The sequence below is a fragment of the Fusarium verticillioides genome, chromosome 8 (genome assembly GCF_000149555.1).
Source record: "Fusarium verticillioides 7600 chromosome 8, whole genome shotgun sequence".
In the NCBI taxonomy this organism is placed as follows: Eukaryota; Fungi; Ascomycota; class Sordariomycetes; order Hypocreales; family Nectriaceae; genus Fusarium; species Fusarium verticillioides.
This window is the reverse complement of record NC_031682.1, coordinates 1,954,746-1,969,085: the sequence shown is the minus strand read 5'-3', so window position 1 is coordinate 1,969,085 and position 14,340 is coordinate 1,954,746. Positions and strand designations below refer to the sequence as shown.

Sequence of the window (14,340 nt, the reverse complement as noted above, 5' to 3'; positions counted from 1 at the left end):
ATAATGCCAGTGCCGTTGCTACATGAGGTTCATCGCGGTGTATCGACTATGTTAATAATTGCAAGTCTGTGAGAAAAAAAAAACAATTAAAGATTGGCTCTGCCGTGCATGCTGTTAAATCTCGTCCGAAGAGACCATCAAGTTGACTTTGCCCGGGAACTGCTGAATCGTTGAAGACAGATCAGCAGATCAGATTCAGGCTCTAGTGTTTGGCCCTCGTAGTAGCCCTTGTCCATCTTCTGATTGTTCCGCGGCGTCTCGTAATTTAGACCTGCCAAGCACCCGGTGATCTTGATCTCTCTCTACCACGAATGTCTGCTCCAAGTCGATTTTGCCTGATGATCCGTGCTCAATACGACCAACCCCAGCCCTGGCTCTCCACTTCGAGGCCGCTCGCAACATGAGGCCACTGCCTCACCAGCGGAGTCATCGAATCAGACGGCTTCCGTAGCTCAGTTGGTTAGAGCGTCGTACTAATACTTCAATCCGAGTGTCGGTAATGCGAAGGTCTCAGGTTCAAGCCCTGGCGGGAGCAATCCCATTGCCCTCTGATTCATCTTTTTGACGATATATTGTTCGATATGCTTTTGTGGTTGAGCGAAGCTGGGTGCGGTCCGAAGATTCCATCTCGTTCTCACGGGAGTTTCATTTTTGGACTCCAGGATAAGAGAGCGATAGTGGGGCTGATGTATCTTATCGGGAATATGCCATTGGGCAATCTGCAGGGTACTAACAATGTGCAAGCAATAATGAAATCGCAGTAATAAATGCCAGATATGATGTTAGCATGTCCTTCTGATACCCAATGAGTCATATAGTCCATTGCTTGATGTATCAAGAGATCTGAGTAACACTGTTTAAACCTTCTCCAGTGTCGCAAGTCTTCCTCGTTCTGCTCAGAATCAAGGATTCCGTTGCAGGGTCGTCTGCCATCCAATTACAAGGCCTGGTTCCGTGGTCTAGTTGGTTATGGCATCTCGTTAACACCGAGAAGGTCCCCGGTTCGATCCCGGGCGGAACCACATTTTGGCTGCTATTGACGAAGAACTCGAAGGGTGGCTGCCATTTTATTGATTGGGTGTGGTCCCATAGACTGGCTTAAAGCTGCAGAGAAGCCAGACATACTTGGTTTTCCTTTTTTATTTTGTAATGTTGCTCCTGGAACCTGCGTTTGCTCTGTAGTTAATCGAGAATATAGTTTTATCAGTGAACAAGACGCCACAAAGTCACTGATAACACTAACCACCCGGTACAAGAGAAGAGTAAACGCCAAAATTTACAATACATACTATCAAACATTATATAAACCATTAATATTTTGAATCCCCACCTGTTGAACCCTCACTTTAGGAAAAAGAACTTGTAAAGTGCAGGGTAAGAAACGGGCTTATCAACGAACAGATGCTTCAAGATAAGATACGATAAGATAAAGCCATAGCCAATTTTGTGCACCGCCCCACAACCTCCTAAGAAACAAATCAGTGCCTTGACTCCACGCTGCCTTGAAACAACAACACATATGCGACATCGGAAAGCATAGCCTCTCTTGTTCAAATTTCGCGGCCACTTAAGTTCTGACACATCTCGAGTTCTATCCCTTTTATTTTCTTTAAACCACCTGCTTTCTCTTTTCTATCATCGAAAATCTTTCATCACTTCACCTTCTCATCGTACCTCACGCAGTCAGAATCATGGCGCCTTCGACTGTTTCCGAAGGGAGCGAGGCCGCCGTTCCAGCTCCGTTCAACAAAATTGGTAGTGCTTCCGTTCAGACTTACTTCCAACGCATTCGAAAAGCCTGCGGCAAGTGGCCATGGGAGCTCTTCGACGAGAAACGTCTCTCTCCCCACTGGACTGTATACCTGCTTCAGAAGTTGCACCAGGCTATCAAGCTTGCGCAGTCCTCACCTAAGATCTCGCTCACGCTTGTCATGGAATATTTGGAATCCATTGTCAAGAAGGGAGGCGAGTACTCCAAGCTCAAGGGCCGAGATATTACATCGACAATCTAGTGGATTGGAGAGAAGAAAGACGCCCTATCCAAACGCCGAACCTCTGCCCGGTATAGAGAGTCAGAATGCCCAGCAAACAATGCCCAAAAATCGAGCGCCAGTTTTCCGCACAACGGAGACGGGGATGGCACCAAGAGTCGTGATGCTACTCTGGTACACGATAAAATCGTCGTCGCGCCTTCACCAAGTCCGCCACCTCGACCCAGAGTCTACCAGGACGATAATCGCGATGTTACAGCCCCACCTTTCATTGACCTGACCAAGTCTGACTCTCCCGAGCCACCCAGTAATGTGGTAACCGAAACCCCACCAGAAGGAGAGGCAAGTCGGGTTGAAAAGAGGAAAAATGTGAGCGAATTCGCTGCTGGTAGCGTCCCTGCGCCAAAGCGGCAAAAGAAAACACTCAAGCCTATTCATACGCCCAGTGGTACGCTTGGGATGAGTCACAAAGATGTGAGAAGAAAGGACATCACAGATGATGAGGTAAGTTTGTGTTTTCATTACCTTCAAGCACATTATTGACCAATATTTTGCTATAGAACGCACAAATCTCCGCCATTCAAAACAAGGCCGACTGCGTCCATGCCCAGCAGAACGAGAATAAAACACGACTGAAAATGTTGAACTCCTCGCGAGAACTACTTCAACGAGAGCTCAACACCGCACAGACAGACCTGACCAGAATCCGCCAGGATATCCAGGACAGCACTGTTATCCGAGACTCTGTCCTCCGAATCATCTATCGCCGAACCTCTGAAGATGTTGATGGCTGGAACATGGCCCTCGAACGCTGCGACAAGTCTTTGAAGATATTTAAGGATGACTCAAAGAAGACCACTGATGTCTTGAATAAGAAGAAGCAAGACCTCAAGAATGTTGATGAGATGGTTCGTTTGGCGAAACGAGAGATAGAGAAATGTACTCAACAGGCCGGGAAATTGCTTGCGCAACTGGATGAATCGACTTGCAGGAAAACCGCGTCTGGCGGTCTGTAAGTCATGGTCGACATGGGGCCTTTGGGACTGGCGAGCCTTGGTGGAGGGAAGCTTACAGAGCTGGAAAGACTGGTCACTTCGGCCATAGGAGGGGACGAAGTGGACGCTGAGATGAGAGGCGCGAGGACTCAGTAAATAAAGCCAGTGCAGCAGGCTCGTTGAACGGCATCGCAATCCGGGATTCATGGGTATCAGTATTGAGAGACCAATATTATCCAGGAAATGCAGCTCTAATAAACTTAGGTACCTGGAAATTCTGCGGCAGAAAGGTTGGAAGTTGGGACAGGATGTGAGCATCATTGCCCATCAACAAATTCATCATGGACCTGAACAGCGACCAGTCTGGTAGTTGTTGATAATTCTTACCAATGTCTCACATGCTATGCTAGTAGTATATAAAAAATTAGAGGCAAATTGAACTAGCTACCTGCTGTTATCGTGCTCAAATCTTTCGGAGTGTTTCAAGGCGGGAATATCACCAGTGTCCCACCAACGCGATAAAATGTTCAGACATACAACCAGACACAGAATCATCAACAAAACAAAAATAAGTAAAAATCGAATCTTCTAGATGCAAAAAGAACATCGACAACGGCAGGATTCGAACCTACGCGTGCGAACACAATGCCTATGATGTCTCGGAAGAGATAGCAGGGCATCGCCTTAACCACTCGGCCACGTTGTCTTATCTTATCGGTGAGCTTTTGGCTCACAACAGGGCTCTATGACAAGACGCAGTAACATGGGCTGCTATTCTATCCACCTTCCAGAAATGGCGTTTTGATGGGGCTCCCATGGAACGTGCATATTGAACTCTGAATCTCATGATGATCAGCAACCTCGTTATTGCAATATGTCTGGGGTTACATTCGCCTCTAGGACCGCATATGCTCTTACTGGATGAGTGGTTTTCATGCCTCGGCTGCAGTTGCTTGCGTGGCACCTCCACTTTGTGCTATTCGACCACCATATTATACACGCGATATAATTTCCTATCATTGATCATACTGATAAGAGCATCCACGTAACTTGGTTCCCATATTGACAACTGCAAAGATGTCTGATAACCTAACAACGCCTGAAGTCCAGGTGGACGAAGATAACACCGACTCCGAGTCCGTCTTCAGTGCTGGCTCTGTAGGAGCAACGACATCCATTGCTAGCAGCGTGCTCAAGTATAAATGGAAACATGGTCGGCGATACCACAGTGATCGCGCTGGACAGTACAGTTTTCCCAATGATGACCAGGAGCAAGATCGTCTGGACATGATTCACCACGTTTTTTACCGAACTGTGAAGGATCGATTGTTCTTAGCTCCCATCGATCCGGAAGGACTGAATGTTCTGGATATAGGAACAGGAACAGGAATCTGGGCGATCCAGTTTGGAGACGAGCATCCTTCTGTGACAGTGGTCGGAAATGACCTCAGCCCTATCCAGCCAGACTGGGTTCCCCCAAATGTCAAATTCATCGTTGACGACGTTGAAGCGGAATGGGTCGAGCCGATCCCATATGATTATATCCACTGCAGGTATATGGCTGGATCCATCAAAGACTGGCCTAGACTATTGCGGCAAGCATACGCCAACTTGAAGCCAGGCGGCTGGATCGAGCTTCAGGAAACAGCCAATACGCTCTATTCCGAGGATGACTCGCTCAAGCCCGACAACGCGTTAGTCCAAATGATGGATCATCTTAAGTTAGCCTGCGATAAGATTGGAAGAACCATGGATCCTGCGCCGTCTTTTCAAGAATGGGCTAAGGAAGCTGGCTTCGCTAGTGTCAAAGAGGAGCGATTCAAGCTTCCAATCGGACCATGGCCTAAGGATGAACGGCTCAAAGAAATTGGAACTTTGATGGGAGTCAACATGAGAGAGGGTGTAGCGGCATTTACGGCGGTTTTGTTTACTGATGTTTTGGGATGGTCGCGCGAAGAGGTTGAGGTTTTCAATGCGCGTGTCAGAGAGGCATCGCGCGATAGATCTGTGCATCCGATGTTTGATTGCTTAATAGTCACCGGCCAGAAGCCCAAGGAATAAGCTAAACCGGAATATTCATACTATTTGAAGACTATAAGCTTTGTATTCAGAAAATCATTCATCTCGTCGTCGTCCTTGTTCAGATGCGCCAGGCAGGCTTCTCCACGAACCTCAGGACCGAGGGCGCGGTATGAGAACCCCGGATTCATCACGAGTCATTGACGCTTAAGTCGGCAACCTTACTTTTCCGTCCATTCACAAGAGCAACAACAACCACTTCGAGACAGTATGATACCCCGGATTTGCTCTTTTGACGGAGTCTTCTTCAGACCCCGAATCGTGGGGTAGTCCAAATATCGACTAGTCTCCGCGGCATTGAACTCTGGATATGGGGTAAACTTTACCGCAACAAGGTTAAGCCCTTGACCGATGGAACTTCACGATCCTACCGGGGATCGGTCCATGCGACATTATCCGGGGATACGTCGAAAATAGGTCTGTTTTGCGTATCCAGGGACAGGATATTCGTTCCCGTGAGCAGTTACCGTCTGGCTGAATCTGGTGATGTTTTGTGCTGATCTCGACTAGTCTTGCGTGTTCCTCGGAGTAGATAGCTTGTCCAAATGAGTATCCAATGGGTATGTCGCCTGGTGAGGTGAGGAGAAGTAAATGCATGGATATGCTAAGGATGATCCCTTCGAGTATTATGCTACTGGTGGAGTGTTATATATCTGCGGAGATACTCGCTAAAAATGTGCTCCTTTACGTAGTCGGCTGTCTGTTTGTATTACCACTTGGCTTCCCGTTCTCTGACCAACCCCCACTGCGCTAAGCCTGAGAGGCATTTTGTGACCATGCTTTCCTCAAACATCTCCACCATGTCGTTTGCTCTCTTGTTTCAGGGCCTCCAAAGCGTGTTCGCAAAGCCAACATGCACAGACCATACGTTCCGCTCTGTAGAGCTCGCCAATGCCAAGATTCTGTCCATCAGCACCAATCTCTCCAACGCTGAGCTGCCGTCAGCCCCGACCAATGAATGGCCCAATAACTCAACTGATTCATTTCCCGTGTGTCAAGTCACAGTACAGTACACACACCCAGGCTGGAATGACACCATCAACACCTATGTAACACTGCCAGTGTCAGGTTGGAACGGGCGATTTGTGGGAGTAGGCGGCGGCGGTTGGTCAACGGGAGACATACCCGACCTTGCACAACCTGCCTCCCACGGATATGCTGCTGTCACTACAGATGGTGGTCATCTCTTAGCTAACAGACAGGAGTTGGATTGGGCTTTGGATAGCACTGGAAACCTCAATTGGCCTGCCTTGCAGAACTTTGCAGCTGTCTCTCTGGACGATGCAGCGACGTTGGGAAAAGCTGTGACATCGGCTTATTATGGAAAGAAGCCAAAGTATTCATACTGGAACGTAAGTTTCTCATAGCGTTATAAGATGAACTTCGCTGATAGCCCCTAGGGATGTTCTACTGGCGGACGACAGGGCCATATGATGGCGCAGAGATATCCGACTCAGTATAATGGCGTCCTTGCTACCGCTTCTGCTTTCAACTGGGACAAGTTCGTGACATCGGAGTACTGGCCGCAAGTTGTTATGCACAAACTCGGTAAGAACATCTTCTCAAAAACACAGGACAACACTAATGTGGTATAGGCTACTACCCACCTATCTGCGAGCTCAACGCTATAACTAAGGCTGCCATTGATGCATGTGACCAACTTGATGGGGTCAAGGATGGTGTTATCTCGAACCCCGATCTTTGCAAGTTTGATCCCAGAACTGTCGTTGGTAAATCGGTAGAATGTACCAACCCCTCTGGCACAATCAAAATTTCCAAGAAGGGTGCTGAGGTCGCTCGTTTGACATGGCGCGGACCAGAGACAGAAGACGGCAAGTTTCTCTGGTATGGCCTTGATCGCGGTGCCGACTTGAGTGGTCTTGCCAACACAACATGCACATCGCTGAAGGACTGCACTTCAAGTCCCTTCGCCATTGCTCAAGACTGGCTCATTACTTTCCTCCTTCAAGACCAATCCGCTAGTCTGGAGGACTTGTCTCCTGCAGAGTACAGCAAGCTCTTCCGGCAATCCGTCAACCGATTTGCCTCAGTCATGGGCACATCAGACCCGGATCTGACAGACTTCAAGAAAGCAGGAGGAAAGTTGATCTCGTGGCACGGAACAGCAGATCAACTTATTCCACACAAAGGATCAGTGGATTACTACAAACGTGTTCTTGAGGAGGATCCCAGCGCGACGGATTACTACAGATTCTTTGAAGCACCGGGTGTTGGGCACTGTAAAGGTGGCGATGGATGGTATCCCGGAAGTGCCTTTGACGCTCTCGTGAAGTGGGTTGAGCATGGCAAAGCGCCCGAGACTCTGTATGCGGAGACTGTTGGCACGGAAAAGCGACGAGCTGTTGAGCTGTGCGCTTATCCGAAGCGGTTAACATACAAGGGCGGTAACCCAGACGTCGCATCCTCTTTTACTTGCAAGTAAACGTTTCGCTTCCATAAATTATTACAAACTATATATATCCCAACACATGAAAGAATTTACGCAAAGCTATCAAGCCTAGCCTGAGACCGTCTCGCCTCCTCCTCGCTGCTATGATGCATGTGGATCGTGGTATTGACAGTGATACCAGGAGTTTTATCACTAGTCGCACTTCGCCCCGCGACCGAGTGCGCAGACTCCTTGAATAGTTCGTCCTGTGAATCGTTGTCGAGCTTCTGTGTACCGCCCATGACGTTTGTGACGATTCGGCTTTGGTTCGTTCGTCGGGATCGTGGTTGACCGGTGGAGGAGAGCTCGTAGCGTCCATAATTGGAACCTGATCGGGCGGAAGACATTTGGCCGAGGAAGAGTGTTCGCAGAGCTGGACGGTTTGTTAGTGGGATGTAGGTTGGGGAGATGAGGGGACGTACGTGGGAGACAGGTTGCGATGATGGCGACGGCTGTTTCGATCATGGAGACGGTGCATGTCAACATAGTTTCGTTCTTCTTGGAGTAGTAGGCTCGGATGACTGGGGATGTTAGCGAAACTCGTGGTAGCGAGGTTGGAGTACGTACTGCTTGCGATGACGACCAGGAAACCGAGGGCGAAGATAGCTGCGACACCAATCTTCTGCTTGGTCTTCATCTGAAGCTTCATGACCATGGTGATGGGAAGACTGATGGCTGTGATTTGTTAGTCGGGCACCTCGAATTTGTATTGTCTGAACATACTGATGACATCGGTACCGATATTGACTGTTGGACGGTTAGCGTTGAGCATGGAGACTCCGTGGATTGGATAACATACGGATTACGGTCAACCAATAGTTCTTCTCTGCCTCCTTGGGGTCGCACTGATCTGTGAAATTGTCAGCAAATGTAGCGCCAATCAAGGATGACATGACGAACAGTTTGGATCTTGCGACCATCTTTTGTCATGCGGGAAGCATTGGAAAATAATATGGAAGAAGATGGTGGCCCAGAAAATCACCAGGAGACCGAGAGTGACGTTGTAAATAATCTGCAACTTTGTTCCGGGCGCAGCAAGTCGTTTGTAGAACAGAACCAGAGCAATCTTGATGGCCCATAACGACGTGACGTAAAGAATCGATCCGGGAACGATCATCTTGTTGGTTATTAGCAAATATCACTTTTGCGATAAGAGATATCAACTCACCTTCATGATCTGGATAAAATCATCGCGAGAAGCATTCGCCATATCCGCCATTCCCAAATTCCACATATGCTGCTGGATGATCAAATCACCGATCAAACAACACGCCGCCAAGATAATGAGTCCATCGTCAATCGCCAGCAGTCCAAGCTTGCGCACACGAACCCATATTCTCAAAATCAGGAAGATGCACGCAATGACGGTACAAATGTACCATGAAATCTATCATCATCAGCATAAACATCACCATGTCTTCGTCCAAAAGTATAAACTTACAACTTGTCCCAGACCCTCAGCCATTGCGACGCTGATCTGATCTGATCTGCAAAACAACCCAGCAACAAAAATGCAAGGCAAGACAAGGCAAGGTGGGAATGCAGCAAGACTTATTTCCTACCGAAGGATCTGGAAGCCCAAGAACCCAAGCCCCAGGCCCCCCCTGATCAACAGGACCCGTGGACTCGGTCCTTGGTATCAGCTCATTGTGTAAGAGATTGTCACAGTGATATTCCAGAAGCCGTTACTTCTGTGGAGAGTCGGCGACAGACTTGTCTCTAGCTCCAAAGTCAAAAGGGCACCAAGTGTGGATTTTACGCGGCGATATCCAGTCATGATGGACTTGGTGCACCTGAGCTAGTGGTGCGGAAAGAAAAACATCGGAACGACGAGGTGGACACTCCGCACAAATATTGGCTGTGGCCATATCTCGTAAGGTGTTGCTCATTAGTGTCTCGTTTTTTTCAATATTAATGACTCGAGTGACATTGAGCGGAATTAGCAGAAAAGGCGTTGGGCTGACGTCTGAGTGTTTGGATTGGTTGATACGATATGCAAGGGACGTATTTGTCGGCGCCGAGAGGGAATTCCCGCAACCTTCTGGTTCGGGATGTGCCTCGGAGGATCGTCGTAAGGCTCCACGATGTGAGAGATCTGCGCTTGCTGATTATCAAGCTCGGTCGGCGAACTGGCACTGCAGCGATTGACCAGGGGCAGCTTGGCCGATCAATTGCCTATCCTGGAGAATAATCTCAACCACCAAGGAACTGTCAATCCACAAATTCTGTCATTTTGCACTTGATGGATAAGCGATGGGGGATCGTACACTGAGCCTCCATCTGGCATCAAAAAGATCAGCGTGAAATGTCCACTGTGATGCTATCAACGGCAATGGCTTGCAACTAACAGAGTTGGCCGTGAAGCCCGCTCAACCTCTGCCCTACGCAGTATATCCGGCGTTTCTTTTCAATAGTCTCACCAGCCTCCCGTTCTTCCCGTGAGCCCCTTTTTTTATTCCCCGATGTATTGTTTTCCCAACTCGAAGATTTTACAGGCATTTGGGATCCATGACTCGGATCATGCATGACAAAAATCGACCGGTGCACGTTCCGCGAAACTCAATTATAGTGCATGCTCCGGCTGTGTCCTACTACATACAGTTAGGAGCCCCAGCACTAGAGGGCCTTGGTTCCACTGCCGAGACCGCTCAGACGTCTCTTTGTAGCTAAGCGTCCGCCTCTCGGAAATTCTTCGTCTGTGATATAGGCGAATCGAATTATAGCAAGCATCTTTTGGTGAATAAAACCAAAAGCTGCGGGAACTTCTGTCCACTCATTCTTCAAGATTTTCTCGTGTCTCAGTCGATCTTCTCCCGTCACATCACATTCCTCATCATGGGCCTCAGCAGCATGTTCACAACGACAGGTTTGATCCTGGCCGCCACGTGTCTTGTCCCTGTGACTGCGAAGCCACCTCAACCTCCCTGCCCTCCAATTCCGCACGCTGCTCTCCCTCAGGGTGACATTCATGGTTTCCGTGACAAGCACTGTAACGCCGTTTATCTTGGTGTTCCCTTTGCGGCTTCCACTGGTGGCCAGAACAGGTAGGTCATCTAATTGCTTGTTTCACATTTTGATGAGCTGACACTGGTGTAGATGGAAGGCTCCTCAGGACCTCCCCAAGTCTCGTTCCAAGTTCCAGGCTACGTCATATGGTGCGACATGTCCTCAAGCCATCTCAAACGATGCCTTTACTCGCCAAGATGAGGATTGTCTGAACCTTAACATCTGGGCCCCATCCAAGGGCAAGAACATGCCTGTCAGCCTTACCCTACCCTCCAGCATAATATTCCGAGACATAAACTGACACCCACTAGGTATTTGTTTACATGTATGGTGGTGCTATGGTCACTGGCTCTAGCAGCAACCCACAGATCCAGGGCACAAACTTTGCTCGCAACGGAGTTGTTTACGTCAACTTCAACACCCGCGAGAGCATCTTTGCTTCGCCCCATTCTTCAGAGTTGAAGGCCGCCAACCCTGATGAGACCCAAAACTTTAGCATCTTGGATGTCGAGAAGGCTCTTGACTGGGTCCACAAGAACATCAAGGGTATGTTTCACGCTTATCGATCACATGCAAAACTTGACTAACGTTTATGCAGCCTTTGGTGGTAACCCTGATCACATCGTCTTCGGTGGTCACTCTTCGGGTGGTGTCCAGGTCGATCACTACCTATGGAACAACCCTAACACCTTCCTCAAGGGTGCCGTCGAGATGAGTGCCAACGCCATGTCCGGCCCCGCTTACGCTCCCGTCGATGAGGCTCTTAATGCCGTCGCCGAGGAAGTTGGTTGCCCCAAGGGCGGTAACGGTCAGCTTGACTGCCTCCGCAGCAAGGACATCCTTGACTTCGAGACCAAGAACTTCAACTCGACCTTCAACACCTGGTTCACTCCCGTCATTGATGATATCACCCGCTTCTCTGACTACTCTGCCCGCTTCGCTGGCGGAAACTACCCTTCCCATGTCCCTATGTTGACTGGTACCTCCAATGGAGAGGGCACCATCTTTAGTCTCGTCTACGGCGCTGAGAACAGCAACTTCAGCACATGGATCAACACCTTCGATGCTGATAGTGCTCATATTCCCGACGAGTCTTTGATCCAGGCGTACAACCCCAATGACTACGCCACCGAGTCTCTCCGCAGCGGTATCCAGTACGGCGACGCCCGCTTCAACTGCCCCGTTGACTACCTCCTCGACATGCGAAGTGAGCAGCAGAAGACCTGGGTCTACCGCTTCTTCGGCAAGTACGACAACGTTGTTGGACCCCCCAACACTGCTCCTACCCATGGCACTGAAGTTCCTTTCTTCCACGGTGGTAACGAGTGCTTCGCCGCTCTCCAGGGTGTCACCAAGGCCCAGCAGGCTCTTGCCGATTCCATCCACAACTGGTTTGTTAAGTGGATCAAGAACCCCGCTGCTGGACCTGGCTGGGACACAGTTGACAAGGCTGAGGAGGTTGTCAAGCTTGGAGTTCCCGGTGACGAGCTTGCCCGTGGCAAGGCTCCCCGCAGCGAGTTCAACGCTGTCTGCCAGGCTGTAAGTTCTCATACCATATTATTCCTCCAAGAAACGATGCTAACATGTTCCAGGTCTACAAGCCCAACTTTCCCAAGTACCCTGTCGTCCAGTCCGTGGCTGGTCTTGTCGAGGAGCTGTTGGGCTCCGCCTAAAGTTTTATGCATATAGATTACGATCTGCCTCCGAGATATGAATAGTGTTGGGACACATGATGAAGCAATGCTGCGGTACCATTCTTGAGATTGACTTGAGTCAACTACGAAAACTTGATAGATACATAGATAATCATTAATTGAGATCATTCTCTAACGCCACTGCTTTGTCCCAGGATCAAGAACATCTTTCTCGGCCGCCTTCCAACTCTTGATAACCAGTGCCTTCTTTTCCTCAGACCTTGGAATGATTCGAGCAGGAAATTCCTCCGGCATGCATACGAAGCCTTGAGTCAGCTTATCTGGATCTGGCAAAACGGGCTTGTCGTTCTTGTTCACAGTAGGTTTGATATTAAATGCCCACAGGATCCGTGAAATGCCCAGGAACAAGCTCCGTTCGGCAACATGGATTCCGGGGCAAATACGACGACCAGCACCGAAGGTGAACTGATCTCGTTTGGCCGCATCTGGATTGGCTGCGGCGTCTGCCAAGCTCTGGAAGTCGTCCTTGTACCTATCAGGGTTGAACTGGCGAGGGTTGGGATGACGCTCAGGGTCCATGTGAATACCCCAGACATTATTTAGAACGCCTGCCCCCTTGGGAATCAAATACCCGTTGTATGTATCGTCTTGGGTGACAGCATGAGGAACTGCACCGAGGATGGTTGTCGGCATCCACCGCAGTGTCTCTTTCATGCATGCGCGGACATACTGAAGGCTATGCTCGTCTTCCATATTTGGCATGCGCTCACCAACTACTTTGTCAATTTCATCCTGAGCCTTTCGTTGGACCTCAGGATAGAGGAGCATTGCCTGTACGAAGGCGTACAAGGTGCTGGATGTCGTGTCTGATCCAGCTTCAAGAAGAGTTCCAGAGATATAAGCAGCTTGTGCATCGTCAAACTTCTCCTTCTCCTGCGCCTCCGCCAATCCAACACAGAAGCACGGCTTGATAGAGCCATCAGCGATGTCTTGTTTGGCCTTGAGCCAATGACTCAGGTAGAGATCCTTTTCCTTCTTATGAAGCTCCTTGGCTTTCTTCTGCACAGGCAAGAGAAAGTCGGGCAGCTTCCTGAGTACGGGAAAAGAGTCAAGGAGGGCAGCGATGCCTGTCTGATTGATCTCGGCAAACTCAGCAAAGCCGTCGAAGAGCTGCATGAGCTTGGGGTCTCGGTAGATAGGCGAGCGCCAGCCGAATACCATGGTTGTTGTGAGTGCGTTGGAATATCGTCGAATACTATGGAGGAATTGATCGGGTTGAACGATCATCTCATATAGCATTTGTTTGTTCTCGAGGTCTTGATAAGGCACGTAGCTCTTGGCCGTGGTAACGTTGAGTAGCGAGTGTACCAGTTTGCGGAACTTGAGATTTTGTCAGTCGAATGTATCATGATTGGCCCAGCTCACGGTTACTTACTGATCTCCAAGTTGGTCCATATCCCTGAGTAAAGAGGTAGTCGTTAGTATCATCCCAGGCAACGATTGAGATTAAGTATAACAAACCATCATGAGAAGCCTGAGGCCACCGCTACCAAGGATCTGCCCAACGTACATTTCTTGTCGGTCGGAGTAGAGAGCACTCTTCTTATCGAGCAGATCTTTGACAGCTTGGGCGCTGGACAAGACAATGAAAGGCTTGGTGCCCAGGATGAGACTATAAACAGGCCCATACTCGTCTGCCCACTTACGGAATTGCAGATGGGCATCCTTCGTGGGCATCTGATGCTATCAGCAACGGCTTTTGGGTGTTCTGTGACAGAGACTGTACCAAGTGGATGTTTCCGAGGATCGGGAGCGTAGGAGGTCCGGGTGGATAATTCTTTGGTCTTCTACCAGTGAACAGAAGACGTACGAAGATCGCGGCGACAGCGACCCAGAATAATTGTACGGTTAGCATCATGGAGAAATATGAGTGAAGAATGAATTTAGTTGTTTCGTGAGCTGCAAGTAGATTGTAATCATTACATTTTCACGACTTTATATATGTTGCGGCTCACATCTGCCATGCCTCTTGTCTTGGAGCGGAGCCATGTGGGATAGCTATAGACGCCACACTTTCTGGTCTGGGGAGACGTATCCGTACCTTGACCGTTTTTCACTGATGGTGTTTATTTTATCTGAGCCTCCAGCTGAGATGCCCTAAGTAG

General features: G+C 49.1%; 6 protein-coding genes and 3 non-coding genes across 10 annotated transcripts; 6 read left to right on the top strand and 3 right to left on the bottom strand.

The window, feature by feature from the left end:
• Positions 1 to 441: 441 nt before the first annotated feature.
• Positions 442 to 535, top strand: FVEG_17663. The gene has a single exon. It is a non-coding gene; the product is annotated as a tRNA-Ile (tRNA).
• Positions 536 to 948: 413 nt separating this feature from the next.
• On the top strand, positions 949 to 1,022 carry FVEG_17664. The gene has a single exon. It is a non-coding gene; the product is annotated as a tRNA-Val (tRNA).
• A 669-nt stretch (positions 1,023 to 1,691) lies between these two features.
• On the top strand, positions 1,692 to 3,337 carry FVEG_17665 (hypothetical protein; the record flags this gene model as incomplete). Its single annotated transcript, XM_018906896.1, has 3 exons — positions 1,692 to 1,952; positions 2,013 to 2,495; positions 2,552 to 3,337. The coding sequence occupies 3 exons, from the start codon at positions 1,692 to 1,694 to the stop codon at positions 3,005 to 3,007; spliced, it is 1,200 nt and encodes a 399-aa protein (XP_018762341.1). The 3' UTR covers positions 3,008 to 3,337.
• A 256-nt stretch (positions 3,338 to 3,593) lies between these two features.
• On the bottom strand, positions 3,594 to 3,692 carry FVEG_17666. The gene has a single exon. It is a non-coding gene; the product is annotated as a tRNA-Ser (tRNA).
• Positions 3,693 to 3,934: 242 nt separating this feature from the next.
• Positions 3,935 to 5,802, top strand: FVEG_13923 (hypothetical protein). Of its 2 annotated transcripts, XM_018903264.1 has the most exons (3): positions 3,935 to 4,031; positions 4,092 to 5,520; positions 5,576 to 5,802. In XM_018903264.1, the coding sequence occupies exon 2, from the start codon at positions 4,274 to 4,276 to the stop codon at positions 5,045 to 5,047; it is 774 nt and encodes a 257-aa protein (XP_018762343.1). In that variant the 5' UTR covers positions 3,935 to 4,031; positions 4,092 to 4,273; the 3' UTR covers positions 5,048 to 5,520; positions 5,576 to 5,802. The 2 variants fall into 2 exon arrangements, with proteins under 2 accessions (XP_018762343.1, XP_018762342.1); XM_018903263.1 differs by having other exon boundaries at positions 3,935 to 5,520.
• A 63-nt stretch (positions 5,803 to 5,865) lies between these two features.
• Positions 5,866 to 7,508, top strand: FVEG_13924 (hypothetical protein; the record flags this gene model as incomplete). The annotated part of the gene is made up of 3 exons (XM_018903265.1): positions 5,866 to 6,417; positions 6,466 to 6,613; positions 6,661 to 7,508. The coding sequence occupies 3 exons, from the start codon at positions 5,866 to 5,868 to the stop codon at positions 7,506 to 7,508; spliced, it is 1,548 nt and encodes a 515-aa protein (XP_018762344.1).
• Positions 7,498 to 9,056, bottom strand: FVEG_13925 (hypothetical protein). The gene is made up of 8 exons (XM_018903266.1): positions 8,956 to 9,056; positions 8,683 to 8,901; positions 8,415 to 8,631; positions 8,314 to 8,364; positions 8,238 to 8,261; positions 8,082 to 8,189; positions 7,937 to 8,035; positions 7,498 to 7,887 (listed from the first exon to the last, which is right to left on the bottom strand). The coding sequence occupies exons 1-8, from the start codon at positions 8,977 to 8,979 to the stop codon at positions 7,565 to 7,567; spliced, it is 1,065 nt and encodes a 354-aa protein (XP_018762345.1). The 5' UTR covers positions 8,980 to 9,056; the 3' UTR covers positions 7,498 to 7,564.
• A 1,126-nt stretch (positions 9,057 to 10,182) lies between these two features.
• On the top strand, positions 10,183 to 12,355 carry FVEG_13926 (hypothetical protein). The gene is made up of 5 exons (XM_018903267.1): positions 10,183 to 10,558; positions 10,611 to 10,773; positions 10,832 to 11,066; positions 11,119 to 12,059; positions 12,113 to 12,355. The coding sequence occupies exons 1-5, from the start codon at positions 10,350 to 10,352 to the stop codon at positions 12,191 to 12,193; spliced, it is 1,629 nt and encodes a 542-aa protein (XP_018762346.1). The 5' UTR covers positions 10,183 to 10,349; the 3' UTR covers positions 12,194 to 12,355.
• Positions 12,347 to 14,090, bottom strand: FVEG_13927 (cytochrome P450 oxidoreductase; the record flags this gene model as incomplete). Its single annotated transcript, XM_018903268.1, has 4 exons — positions 12,347 to 13,555; positions 13,611 to 13,634; positions 13,697 to 13,912; positions 13,962 to 14,090. 4 exons carry the CDS (start codon positions 14,088 to 14,090, stop codon positions 12,347 to 12,349), a joined length of 1,578 nt encoding a protein of 525 aa, XP_018762347.1.
• Positions 14,091 to 14,340: the final 250 nt, after the last annotated feature.

Excerpts from the sequence above, each read along its gene's own strand:
- FVEG_13923 (XM_018903263.1), top strand. The coding sequence starts at position 4,064 with ATGTCTGATAACCTAACAACGCCTGAAGTCCAGGTGGACGAAGATAAC.
- FVEG_13925 (XM_018903266.1), bottom strand. The coding sequence starts at position 8,979 with ATGGCTGAGGGTCTGGGACAAGTT. Across the intron at positions 8,902-8,955 it reads CTGAGGGTCTGGGACAAGTT|ATTTCATGGTACATTTGTAC; the intron begins GTAAGTTTATAC and ends TGATGATGATAG. Across the intron at positions 8,036-8,081 it reads CCTGGTCGTCATCGCAAGCA|TCATCCGAGCCTACTACTCC; the intron begins GTACGTACTCCA and ends TAACATCCCCAG.
- FVEG_13926 (XM_018903267.1), top strand. The coding sequence starts at position 10,350 with ATGGGCCTCAGCAGCATGTTCACAACGACAGGTTTGATCCTGGCCGCC. Across the intron at positions 10,559-10,610 it reads TCCACTGGTGGCCAGAACAG|ATGGAAGGCTCCTCAGGACC; the intron begins GTAGGTCATCTA and ends ACACTGGTGTAG. Across the intron at positions 12,060-12,112 it reads TCAACGCTGTCTGCCAGGCT|GTCTACAAGCCCAACTTTCC; the intron begins GTAAGTTCTCAT and ends AACATGTTCCAG.